At 40.2% G+C, this 13,012-nt stretch overlaps 2 protein-coding genes across 2 annotated transcripts; both read left to right on the top strand.

The window, feature by feature from the left end:
• Positions 1 to 9,850: 9,850 nt before the first annotated feature.
• On the top strand, positions 9,851 to 10,890 carry LOC104424416 (heavy metal-associated isoprenylated plant protein 39-like). Its single transcript, XM_010036831.3, has 3 exons — positions 9,851 to 9,990; positions 10,150 to 10,228; positions 10,411 to 10,890. Exons 1-3 carry the CDS (start codon positions 9,982 to 9,984, stop codon positions 10,668 to 10,670), a joined length of 348 nt encoding a protein of 115 aa, XP_010035133.2. The 5' UTR covers positions 9,851 to 9,981; the 3' UTR covers positions 10,671 to 10,890.
• Positions 10,891 to 11,014: 124 nt separating this feature from the next.
• Positions 11,015 to 12,898, top strand: LOC120289565. The gene is made up of 4 exons (XM_039304653.1): positions 11,015 to 11,038; positions 11,769 to 12,050; positions 12,576 to 12,665; positions 12,768 to 12,898. Exons 1-4 carry the CDS (start codon positions 11,015 to 11,017, stop codon positions 12,861 to 12,863), a joined length of 492 nt encoding a protein of 163 aa, XP_039160587.1. The 3' UTR covers positions 12,864 to 12,898.
• The last annotated feature ends 114 nt before the right edge of the window (positions 12,899 to 13,012 follow it).

The raw sequence follows: 13,012 nt of genomic DNA, 5'->3' as shown, positions 1-13,012 counted from the left end.
GGCCCGACATAGTGTTTTTGATGGAGACGAAAAATCGAACATAGTAATCCAGAAAATTCAAAGGAGGCTGAAATTCCTAACTCTTTTGTGGTAAGTCCGGTGGGTTTGGCGGGAGGATTGGTTGTTTTCGGAATGCTCGAGATGCGTTATCTATAGAGAGACATAATGTCCATTTTATTGACTTGTTATGCACAGCTCATCCAAGAAGTAGTCCGATGAGGATTACTTGTATCCATGCGCCTTCGGTTTATCTTCAACGACAGCAGCTGTGGCAAGAGTTAAGGCAAATCAGTTCCTATAATCACTTGCCATGGATATGTATAGGTGATTTCAATGAGATCATGTATCACTGGGAAAAGGTTGGAAAAAAGTTTGCTGATTCCTATAGGATGCAATCCTTTCGATCATTTATAGATAGCTGTTCGTTAATGGATGTTCATAGTAAGGGCTGCGCTTTCACTTGGGCAAATAATAGGGCGGGGGATAATGAAGTCAAAGAACATCTCGACAGATTGTTATGTACTATAGAGTGGAGGATTTCTTACCCTCGTAGCGTGTTTTTGCTCTTCCCGCACCGCGTCGACCACAGTCCCCTTCTATTACTCACCGATGGTCCCAAACAAAAGCGTTATAAATCCTTCATTTTGAAGCTTTTTGGGTCCAAAGATCGCAGAGTAGACAGGTCATTGCGAAGCTTGGGATTCTTCACATCTCCACTTTGCATCCTGGATCAAAAACTTCGCTCTCTCTACAGTCCTTGCCGATGGAGTAAATCGACCTTTTCGCATGGTCGTGACAGATTAATCTATTACAACAGAACTCCAAAGTGCATTATGAATCGCTCAAATATTAATTATGGTCACGCAACAATCAAAAAACTGAAGGAAGAAATACAATCTCTATGGCAGCAAGAAGAGCAATATTGGGCAATGAGATCGCGCATTAACTGGTTGAGGTGGGGGGACAGGAATACCAAATTTTTCCATTCGTCGATAGTACAGAGAAGGCAATTTAACCGAATTACTATGCTACAGGATGATACTCAGAGATGGATTCGAGATCCTACTCAACTGCAGAACTTGACACCGGACTATTTCCGAAATCTCTATAAGTCGGGCCACCGTGATTATCTCCCTATCCCGACTCGGATTTCGCGGTAGTTACATTGGAAATGAACCAGGTTTTAATAGCTGAGGTTTCTCGGAAGAAGTGAAAACTGCTACCTTTCAACCTCAACAAAGGCCCCGGACCGGATGGATTTAATGGTCTATTCTACCAGAATTATTGGGACATACTCCAAGAGGATATCTTTACCTCAGTGCAGAATTTTTTCAGCACAGGACTGCTGCCCCCAGCTTTAAACAGAACGCTTATCACTCTGATTCCGAAGATCCCACATCCTGAAAGGTTAGATCATTACCGTCCCATCAGCCTCTGTAATTTTATCTACAAAATTATATCCAAGATATTAGCCAATAGATTAAAACCTTGGTTACCTGAGTTGATCTCCATGGAACAGAGTGCTTTTGTTTCTGGTAGGCAAATACAGGATAACATCTTGGTTGTTCAAGAAGTCCTGCACCAATTGAAAACCAGAGTCAGAAAGAGAAAGTTTCAAGCTATTTTAAAGCTGGACATGAAAAAAGCATATGATCAAGTAGAGTGGGATTTCTTGGAGGCTTATTTATGTAAACTCGGGTTCCATACCAATTGGGTGAATTGGGTAATGCAGTGCATAACGACGACTTCACTGAGTGTTAAATTCAATGGCCAACCGTTACCCTACTTTCAACCTACAAGAGGCCTACGCCAAGGCGATCCTCTCTCGCCATATATTTTCATCTTGGTGGCTAATGTTTTATCAACTCTCATTAAACAAGCTGTCGATATGGGAAATCTTAAAGGTATTCAGTTTAACAGGTGCTGTCCTATCCTTTCTCATCTCTTTTTCGCCGATGATGCCATATTCTTCTTAGATGGAAGTCTAATTGAATGTCAAAATTTAGCCAATATCCTACAACAATACTGTCTTGCTACCGGACAAGTGGTGAATAGGAACAAATCTGGCCTTTTTTTTAGCAGAGCTTGTCCTACTCTCTTAAAGCAAAATCTGGCTAGTACACTTCGGGTGCCATTGATTGAAAAAACTGGCAAATATTTAGGGATACCTTCTGATTGGGGAGTCTCTAAAAAGAATATGTTCGCCTGGATACTAGGAAGGGTTAGTGCTAAGTTGGCGGGGTGGAAAGAACAGCTACTATCTAAAGGGGGAAAGGAAATACTACTCAAATCTGTGGTGCAGGCCTTACCAAACTATGCTATGTCCATATTTAAAATTCCAGTGTCAATATGCAAATCTATTGAGAAGAAAATCGCACAGTTTTGGTGGCAAAACAGTAGTACCAAATCGGGCATACACTGGAAAAGTTGGGAACTACTTCAAGAAGGGAAGGAAAAGGGAGGGCTGGGTTTTCGTGATTTACTTAGTCTTAACAAGGCACTTCTTGGTAAACAAGCTTGGCGGCTATATCACTGTTCTTCCTCTTTGTGGAGTCGCCCGTTTAGAGGTTTATATTTTCAATCTACTGATTTCTAGCATGCTCCTAGAGGTTCAAATCCGTCCTGGGGGCAAAAGTCTCGTTATTCGGTAGGGACTCCATCTCGGACTGCATGCAATGGTCTGTTGGGAATGGCCACAGATACACATTCGAAACGATAAATGGTTAGCTAGAGGAACTCTAGGTGGGCCAGCTAAAAGAGGGGAGCCTGAACTTGTTGAAAGTTATATTAACCAGAATCTGTCCACCTAGAATGTTCATCTTCTTCAACAGAATTTTGATGAGCAAATTATTAAGGAGATCCTCACCATTCCTCTCAGTTCCACTATGGTTTCTGACAAACTTATTTGGCCAGGGACACTTACAGGAGAGTATTCGGTTAAAAGTGGCTATAGGTTTATTAAAGATCATGTTCCTAAATCTCTCCCTACCTCTCGCAACCATATCCCCTCACCTTACCACCCCCGTTTGGCGTAAACTTTGGCATCTACAAACCGCCCCCAAAATCGAGTCTTTGTGGTCCCTTTGCCACAATGCACTAGCTACAAGGGAAAACCTATACAAACGACATATCCTCCCACCCTGCATTGTCGGCTTATGTCGACTCATCTCCCTGAAACTCCCGAACATTTATTTCTATATTGTCCACAAATTCAGGGTATTTGGTCTCATCCGAAAGTGCAGCTTAACTTTTCAACAAACCACACACAACCACTGTCTTTTTGGCTAGCAAATATATTGTTGCAGGATAAACACATACCTGATTCGGAGATTGTAGTAGCTCTTCTTTGGCAAATCTGGCAGGCGCGAAATCATTCCATCTTCCGCAGCCAACGCTCAACCCATGAACAGATTGTAGATCTAGCATTTATAACTGCAGAGAGCAATCGCAGTAAGCCGCAGAACATATTATCTACGGGCGTACACTTTTGCCTACCTCTCGGACTTGGAATCCTCCACCGGTTGGGACAATCAAAGTAAATGTAGACGGGCTTTCCCCGTGGCGGATCGACAGTTCGGTGGCTTGTATTTGCAGAAACCACGAAGGCAATCTGATTGGGGTTCCTCCCAAATTGTTCCCGCTTCATCACCTCTCGCAACCGAGATTCGAGCTCTCCATCATGCCCCGCTTTATCTACTCGAGAAAGGAATGAATGAAGATCACCTTCGATTGATTCTCGACGCTTGGCTATGGTCGATATGCTGAACAATCGATGCTCTCCTCCATGGGACTCCGAACCCTAATTGTCGACGTTGAAACCTTGCTATCCCGTTTTCCACTTTTGCGTCTCGTCCTATTGTAGACGGGAAGCGAATTCCCCGGGGCTGACTGGGCGCTAAGGCCTCGTGGCCGAGGTTTCTTGCACTCTAATTGGGCCTCTTCTCCTCCTTCTATAGTTCGGGACCTACTATGTATCGATGCCCTGGCAATGGGTAGTACTCCTGTTCCTATATAAATAATACAGTTGGTTTCTGATCAAAAAAAAGATGAGCTCGCAATATTTTTGTCGCACTTGCCCTTTCCAAAGATATTGAAAAATCCCCCAACATATCCCGGAAAAAAATTCAAATCTCTATTTTTCATGAGATAATTTTCGATCATAAAAAAAGGGGCTTGGGCCAATTTGCTCCCTTCGTGGGTTTAGTCCAGCCCGTCAATTTAAAGCTCGAACCACCCATTTGAACTCATCCGCCACCGGTCCAATAAACAAATGCAAAAAATGCAAATGCACCTAAATCTATATGCTGTGCAATTAATTATTTTTTCAGGGATAAAATTAACCCCTAATTTTTAATGCAATAAATGACTAATCAGGTCGCCAAAATTTAGGTGTCAACAATCCCAATTGGTTCGGATTGTTTCTTGGGTGGATTTACCAGGGGCCCGCCTAATCTTTTTATGAAAAATTCAGGACAGTTCTAGCTATTGGGCTACAAATGTCGAATCCCGAAGATACATACATCGGCCCAAATTTCCAAAAAAAAAATAATATATTATTAAGACTTAAGAAAGAAAAATATCTAATCTGATTTTCGTCCTTTCCTCTCTCACCTTAATCGTGTTCCCTGCTTTGATCTAAGACCCCGTTGTGCTTGTGCACTCACTCACGACCAATAAACGTTGGTAAATAACCTTAAAAAGTGATTGGCATATCTAATCGAAGAAATAGTTCATAATTCGATATTGACATTTGTAACTTTAAAACGTTGTCAAATTTTTTATAATGTTAACTTTCAGCATGGGTGTTTAAAATCTGGTATAGGATTCGAAAATGAGACTTCGCTATGATTTAAAAAGACAATAGGCGCTGTCTTGAGGACCTGAATCACTACGTTTGCTCACAACTTTTGATATCACACATGATTCCACATATCAATTCTATTACGATTTAAAATGTTTTAGGTGCGCCGTCAATACAGTATCTGCCATGATAATTGGTGCTGGTTTGGACAAATTGAAATGGGTCTCAACGACAACGGGCCCCTAATATTTTGGATCGCGAGGACGCGTGGGGAAGCGGCCGGTGAACGATTGCTTAGGGATGCATTTCTCCCTTCGTCCTTAAGACCTGAAGCACTTCTGATTTTCCAGCAGTGTCTTCCAGCCACTGCGCGCTTCTAACAAGACTCGATCTTTTGATTTCTTTGTTATGTTGTTGACGAAATCGTGATGGCGAATGTTTAAGAATTGAGTGTGAGGCTTCCATCAAAGCTCCTTTTGTGCGAGGCTTCTAGTTTTAATGTAAGATACTATAGTTGATACATGTACCTTGTAAATCTTTTATCAAGAGTTAGTTTCTTCGAAAATCGAGGGTTTATGCCGAAAATTAGCATATAGGCTCGCTATAAATGATCAAATGGACGGTGTCCAGAAAATGATGGGACTAACAAATTACGGCTTTTGTCAGAAACAATTACACCTCATTGCACTTAGTAAAATCATCAGTTGTAAAATTCGCCCGCATTTATCTAATCAATAAACAATCTCTCATGCACTGTACGCACCAAAAAACAGGTTAATAATAAAACATTTGACTATTAACTAAAATCTCCCATGCGCTGTACGCACCAAAAAACAGGTTAATATTAAAACATTTGACTATTAACTTAAATCTCCCATGCGCTGTACTCCATCGTTGAAATCCAATCGATTCCCATCCCATATATTGATATTTTGTCACCATTCACTTAAAACATTTGACTACACTTTGTCTTAAATGTGCGAAGCTGCATGTCACAATCTCTCATAAGATCGACCTTACCCTTGTGCTTGTATACCACGGAAGATTATTTAGAGAGGTTGCTTTTCTCTAGGACTTTGCTATGGAATATTCTGAAAAGGAAAGTCACCCCCCATGCCCATCCATCCTTCGCACCTCTCCATTTAAAATAACACTTCGCTTGATGGGATGTAATAAAATCACAGCCTCTTGTGTTGTCATCTAGCCGATAAATTCAAAGTATGATTTTGGAAACTAATTGCCTCATCATTTATTTTGGGGCAGATGCACGTCACCGTCAATCCAAGTATGGTAATTGAATACAACTTTGCGAGACCGTTTATGAATGTGAGCGCAAAAATTTAAAGAGATGATGTCAACTCTGAATTCTTTTAGAGACGTATGACTTGGGAGTCAAGTCATCGCGATGCTGCTAGATAGTTTCTTAATGGAGAACACTTATTATGTGTGAGAAGAAAGCTCATAAAAAGTATAAAAAAACCTTGGGCTCTATGCCTACCGAACACTTCTACCGTTACTGTATATCATCAAATATCAGCCATTAGATGACACCAATCAAGAAAAATGTCAACTAAATAACAAATTTTAGTCATTATCGATAATAGTATAGGTATATTATTGTACATTTAAAACTTCCTACACTCACCAACCTCTTAGTGAAGCTTTATCCAATCCACTTAAATAGGGGCTATTGAAAATAGTATGTCGAAATGTGAATTTAGCTAGAAAAGATTATGAAACTCCTAAGATATCGTACAATATATGAGATTGGTGGGGGTTCTCCATTTATTGAAATTCAATTGATTCTCATCCCATATATTACTAATTTGTCAACATTGAGTTAACACGTTGGACTACACCATCTTAAATGTGTGAAGTTACAAGTCGCAATCTCTCCTAAAATCTACCTTATCCTTGTGCTTGTATAGTCCGGGAGGGTATTCGCTTTTTCTAGGGACAAGTGGGTTGTTCTTTTTATCATGAGCGGTGCAGGAATCTTTCCACATCGACCTTATTTTATATTCCAGTGAAGTACACTCCAGCTAGGTATTGTTCATGATACAAAAGCTTAGCTCAAATCAAGGGCATGAAAAATTTCTGGAGAATAATACATCATATGGTTTCCTGGCTTAAGCAATGCCCTGGTTCGAAAGAACTACAGAAAAATCGACAAAGAATCATCGGTGTTGCCGATTTTGAAGAACTCATAGAGACCCATTAGATTTGGAAACAAGAAAGAAGAAAACCAAGCCAACACATTTAATCTCAATCCTGCAATGTTTGATTAATTTGAGATATTCTCATGATTTTAATGAATTAGTAGGATTACCGCATAAACATTCATTGAAGATAATGACTATTATATTCTGATTCATCGTCAGGATGTCTTTTCTTTTTGGAAGTTGGACCTAATATTAGTTTTTATGTGCAGGATAAATAGGACCCATGGAACCATAATGATCTAGGAAGCGCAATTCAAATTGAGTTAGAGAAAAAACTTTCATGCAGTAATTCACAGTAGACTAAAACTAGACTCTCCGATTACCGATCAGCTCACAGGTTGGATCGAGATATACGAAGGATTTCCATTCCTTGTTGCGATAGGCTTGGGACACGAAGTCCCAATGTATCTTCCCTCTCAGGCACATGCTTGGTTTGGGAGCTTGTGATCTGATTTGGCTTAGGTCAATTTAAGCAAACCATTTTCGACCTGGTCTGGCATAAATCTGATCTAATTCATTCATTTGACAATTCTATCTCTTTCAAACTCATGGACAATGCATCTTTTAGGCCTTCCAACCAATCTCTATGGCCCTAGACATCACTAAGTAGTCCATATATAAGACGGTGATTGAATAATAACATCTTGTTGTTTCTTTTTTCCTAGAGGCCAATTTGCTCTTCCTTGATTCCCCTGCTGGAGCTGGATTTTCTATCCTCAGTGTTGCCGAGTCAATCGCCGGTAATAGCACCGGTCGGCACTTATGACTTGCTCTACGTACTTTACTTTCGCTTAGTTTTTCTGTCTCCCGCTCTATACTTTTCAAAAGTCCAAGTCACTTCCTTTTCTTTCGATCTTTGCCGTGGACAGTCAAACATTTTTCAATAAGTGGCTCGAGATGTTTCCGAAGTACAAATATGGAGACTTCCATATTGCCGGAGAGAGCTATGTAGGTATTCGTGTTCAGTGGCCATTTAATTGTGTAATGTAATTTTAAGTCACTCGCGCGTAATAAACGTTTACTTCAGGACTTTAGGACCCTCAACTCACTGGACTGATCATAAATCAAGGCAAGGGATCGTGTGATCAATCATCTATCCAAAGAGAATATTAGCGAGATGATTACGTCGAATCTACATGTCAAAGCACATCTGCTATTGAACTGGACCAAACTATTGCTCTTTTCTTGGGAAATTTTTTTTAGCTTGGAAATACCTCTCTTGACAAAGCAACTGGATAACCTAGATTGATTGATTACCTGTGAAATTACAGTTGATATCGAACATACGCTACGACTAGGTTTTTTTCATGGAAAATAAATAATTCAAAAATATTATTTTAAAGTTGATCGATTATAATAATTAGTCAATGAAAAATATTTTTATCATCGACAATGATTTATATTTAATCATTTCAATGGACTATGGAAATACTTTTCATTTATTCACTTCAGTAAGAGTTTTAAATGATTATTTTTAGAAAAAAATGTTTTTCAAATCATTTATTTTTTCATGAAACAAGCAAATTCTACATACAAAAACTTGAGGAACTTTTGCACTGTGGATAGTCATTCTGACGGCTGCAATAAAGCCTGGGAAGAAACATATAGCAATGAAGTTGGAGATGTCCATAACTTCAATGTATAAATGAGACCATATGGGAGATCCATACGGGTGAGATAGCTCCAAAATTTATTCTTAGAGGCCAGAAAATGAACGCATAAGAAAGCCCGAGAACACTTTAATACTTATTAACCTCTGCTTTTCTCTGCAAGTAGTAGTATTTGATGTACAGAGATGGGTTTGGATTCTTCTCGGATGGAGACGCTATCAGCTACTTGAAAAGGAAAGAGGTGCAAGAAGCTTTCCACATTGACTCCTCCTCCTATATTCTGGTGAATTCCGCTTTAGACACGTGTTGTTCATGACATAAAAACTGGTTCAAATCAAGGGCATGGGAAATTTCTGGAGGATAATTAATCAAGTGAGATGGCTTATGCAAGTGACCTGGTTCAAAGAACCACAGAAAAAGGGATAAACAGTCATCAGGGTGGCCGGTTCTTAAAGAACTCATGGACACCAATTTTGCAGATTTGGATACATAGGCAAGGTGTATTAGATTTAGAAACGAGGTTGGAGAAATGCACGCCAACTTATTCGATCTCGAGCCTGCAACATTTGATTAATATGAAACTGTAATATCAAGGAGAACGAAAATCTATGAAGAGGAAAAATCACGAGTAGCAATATATCTCGATTGTCGATTATGCTTTTCCCCCTAACCCAACCAAAGACCACAATAAGGATTCGAACCGTAAGGCGGACAGGGTGATTTGCATACATCTGTGAAGATTAATTCGTCCATCCTTACTATATTTCAACTAAATTAATAAGAGACATAAGCTAGTGGAAGTGGAGCTCATCTCAAATCATGAACTTCTATTTTGATTTTTTCGGAATCGTATCAAAACCCACCATGGACCATACTATCAATATCACTAGTTGTGACCAGCGAACACCTCCTGGGAAATTGTGCGGAACATTAGGACACACTCGCTCAAGTGATATATTGAGACAATATTCGATATACATAAATGTGGATGCTTGCCCGATAATTTTGGATTTTGGGCTATTGCTACCTCTTTTGAATTGGAAAATCGCCAGAACTGGGGATGATGTCTCCATTCAGTTTTTGCTAGTAAGTCCGTCGATTCCATGTGTTGGTGATTCCTGAGAATTTCATGACCAAGGAAAAAGGACCGATGTGACCTGTTCACTTTTTGCCTTATATTCCTTGCTTGACATGAACGTTTTTCAGAAAGATCGACTGACCTCGGGTTGGACGTTGCGCACGTCTCTACATAAAGCTCGAATAATAATACGCCCCATATAATATCTTCCCACCTCCACCTCTCACCTCCCCACCTTCGGAGTTCCCTCTCTCCAAGCTTCAAATCCTCATGGCTCAGGTCCATTCCAGCTTCATAAATTTCTCTCCATCCACGTTAACTTTCTCTTAAGCTCAGCTGCATGATCTCGTTTTCTTCACAGAACTGCATCTTGAAACGTCGAAATTCAACTGTTCTAAACTCCATCTTTTCCTTCCTGTTCTGAATTCATTGCTGCAGAAGGTGATACTGAAGGTGTTGACGATGGCAGACGACAAAACGAAGCAGAAGGCCATCGAAGCTGCTGCTGATATTTTCGGTATCGGAATTCATAACCCTTAATCTGTTCATTTTCAAGCTATACTCTCACGCGAGGATTTATAATTACGTGAGAATCAGTTGCTGTTGCTGCAAATCCTGGGGCTGGTTTACTTTGTCACCTAGTCATTTAATGAATTTATGTGGGTGACGGGTGCTTTCCATTATGCGCTGCGAGGAAAGGGGTAGACTCGATAGCGGCGGATTTGACGGATCAGAAGCTGACGGTGATAGGATTGATGGACACGGTGGCGGTGGTGAAGAAGCTGAAGAAAGTGGGGAAGGTGGACATCATATCGGTAGGACCAGCGGTGGAGGAGAAGAAAGAGGAGAAGAAGGAAGAGAAGAAAGAGGACAAGAAAGAGGAAAAGAAGGAGGAGCCCCGAGTGGAGAAAAAGAAGAAGCAAAAGTTGTGGAGAATAAATGAAGAAAAAAATGAGTGATCCTCATTGGTCAATTGCATATCCCTAGAATTTTCCTTTCTCTCTTTTGTTTTGTTTTGTTTTTGTTAAAAGTATGCTCATGCAAGATAAGAATTCCATGTTGCAGCTTATTGAAATTCAGATGAATGGCACCTATTAAATTAAGGTATTGAATAACTTACTTCTACTATTGTTCGATCTTGAATTGAGTTCGACATCTTTTCTTATGAGAAATTCCGAATATCTTTGTTGAATTTCATCAATTTATTACCGTGTACATCCAAATCTTAAAACTTTTGACTTTACATGTTGGATTTGCCTAATCGAGCAAATCCCCCTTCAATAAACGAAACTCAAAAGTCAAGATGTCAAATGAGAAAAGGGAAGTGGTAATAATATTTTTAGGAAAAAAAAAGTAGTAATTTGGTCACATTATCAAATTTGAATGTTCCTATCGAGACTCTAGATGAACTTGGAGTTTCTAGAAGTAAGAGTTGTAAAGTGATGAAAATGATCAAAATGACTAGTACTTTTTAACTTTTCATTTTTTTTTATAATTTTGCCAAACGCATTGTTTATCTTTTTGTTGATTTGAAGTGCTTGAAACCTTCTAAAATATTTAAAAACCGACTTATAAAGTCATATAGTGTTCAAATATTCAAAAAATGTTTATTACTTTTCTTGAAAGGAAAATTATATGCAAAACAAATCAAATAAATGATTCCTAAATTTTAGTTCAATTTGTATTATGGTTTATCCGTTTTAAACTCGTTCCGTGTATTGAATCCAAGAATATAATAAATTCATAAACTAAATTGAATATCTACAGAAAAAATTAAAGGACGGTTTGAATAGACTAAAAATCCCGCAATTATATTACATATTAAGTTAAAATTTAATGGTCACATGGAATAAATTAAAAAGTTAGAGACCATATTGAATATTGGATTGAAGTTTAGAGATTATTTATGCAATTATTCATTATATATAAAAGTAAGAAGTACAAAGCCCCCCACCTCAGAAGCGCGAAATTCAAAATCTTCCTTCTTCTCCTCCTCCGTCTCTCCCAAACCTGAGAAACAAGATGCGAACTCGCTTCCTCAACATCGACTACTTCAGCGCCGAACCTCCTCCTCCTCCTCCGCGGCCGCCGCCGCCGTCGTCGTCTCCGGCCCAAACCCTAACCTTCCTGGACCTCCCGGTCCCTCGCCTCCCCTCGGCTCTCCCTCTCGCCTCGGAGCAGGACCTCCTCTGCTCCGGCTCCTCTCCGCGATCGGCGTCTCCCTCGAGCTCCACAGGCTGGAGATCGAGCCCGCCCTCTCGAGGTTCCTGACCGACGTCGTTCCTCAGTTCATCGACGACGCCGGAGGCGGAGAAGGTTGCGGACATGGAAGCGTCGAGGTATGTCGCTCTTCGGCCGTGTTTGATGCTTGAAGTAGTCGGTGATCACTCGTGATGCTTCGCCGGTGTTGGTTAGCTGCGTGAGGGTGAAACTGGAAATGTTGAGCGATCTATTAGGAGTTTGAGTTTGACGTGTGATTGATTGGGAAAACGCCTGGAGATCGAGCTCTCGTTTTAATCTGTGGATTTCAGTTTGAATTTGGTGCGATCCTCGCCCTCTAAGGCGTTGCCTGTTTAGATTTTGCGTCAGGATTAGCTCTGAAGTTGTGTGAATATGAAGACAGTTCATCGTCCACGAGGCATAGTAGTTTGACTTCAGTTGGTTTTGGTATTCCCTTGTTCAACGTTCCTTTCCTTTTTGGTTGGAAAAATGAAGAATTTGGAAATTATGATACGCGAGGAAAAGCTTATTGGCTCCGTCGCCTTTCATTATATCCACTTCTGGCCGGCGAATTAGCAGAGTTATTGGCAGTCGGTATTGCCTGGTTGAGTTCCGTCAAGCGGATTGTTCCTGCTTACTTGCAGAAAGAAGGAGAGCTAAGCTCCGGAGCGAAGGAAAGGTTGGGCTGCTGTTCAACTAGTAAGCCTGCAGCTAGGGAAGCTGAACTTTCCAAAGTATGAACTGATGCCAGAGAAATTTTTTTTCACTCTTATCTTTTCAGAACTCCAGAAAAGTTTGTCTCTGTCTTCCTGATGTTATGTTACTGCAACCGTCAGATTAGCAGTGAAAACTTCGTCAATGAAAAGGGCGCACAAGGCATGGCAGCATTCCAGCTTGAGACACCGGAGCTGGGTAGTTGCTTGGTATGCTGAATATCATTAGCAAGTTACAGTGAATATACCAGAAGTGTGATGCCACAGTCCTATTTTTGTTCATTGTTATCCTCAGGAGAATTCTTACTTGCTTGAGGAAGAAGCAGTAGGCATCTTCTGAAGTTCTTGAAATTGAAAACAATGAGGTA

This window comes from Eucalyptus grandis, chromosome 11 (assembly GCF_016545825.1).
Source record: "Eucalyptus grandis isolate ANBG69807.140 chromosome 11, ASM1654582v1, whole genome shotgun sequence".
Taxonomy (NCBI): domain Eukaryota; kingdom Viridiplantae; phylum Streptophyta; class Magnoliopsida; order Myrtales; family Myrtaceae; genus Eucalyptus; species Eucalyptus grandis.
The sequence above is the reverse complement of the archived record's forward strand: the minus strand, read 5'-3'. Positions and strand labels throughout refer to the sequence as shown.

What these genes read in the sequence shown, in the direction of transcription:
- LOC104424416 (XM_010036831.3), top strand. An exon ending in AGCTGCTGCTGATATTTTCG is followed by an intron (nt 10,229 to 10,410) that starts GTATCGGAATTC and finishes CTGCGAGGAAAG; the next exon opens with GGGTAGACTCGATAGCGGCG.
- LOC120289565 (XM_039304653.1), top strand. Translation starts at nt 11,015, where the DNA reads ATGTCAAATGAGAAAAGGGAAGTG. An exon ending in GCGGACATGGAAGCGTCGAG is followed by an intron (nt 12,051 to 12,575) that starts GTATGTCGCTCT and finishes GCTTACTTGCAG; the next exon opens with AAAGAAGGAGAGCTAAGCTC. An exon ending in GGGAAGCTGAACTTTCCAAA is followed by an intron (nt 12,666 to 12,767) that starts GTATGAACTGAT and finishes TGCAACCGTCAG; the next exon opens with ATTAGCAGTGAAAACTTCGT.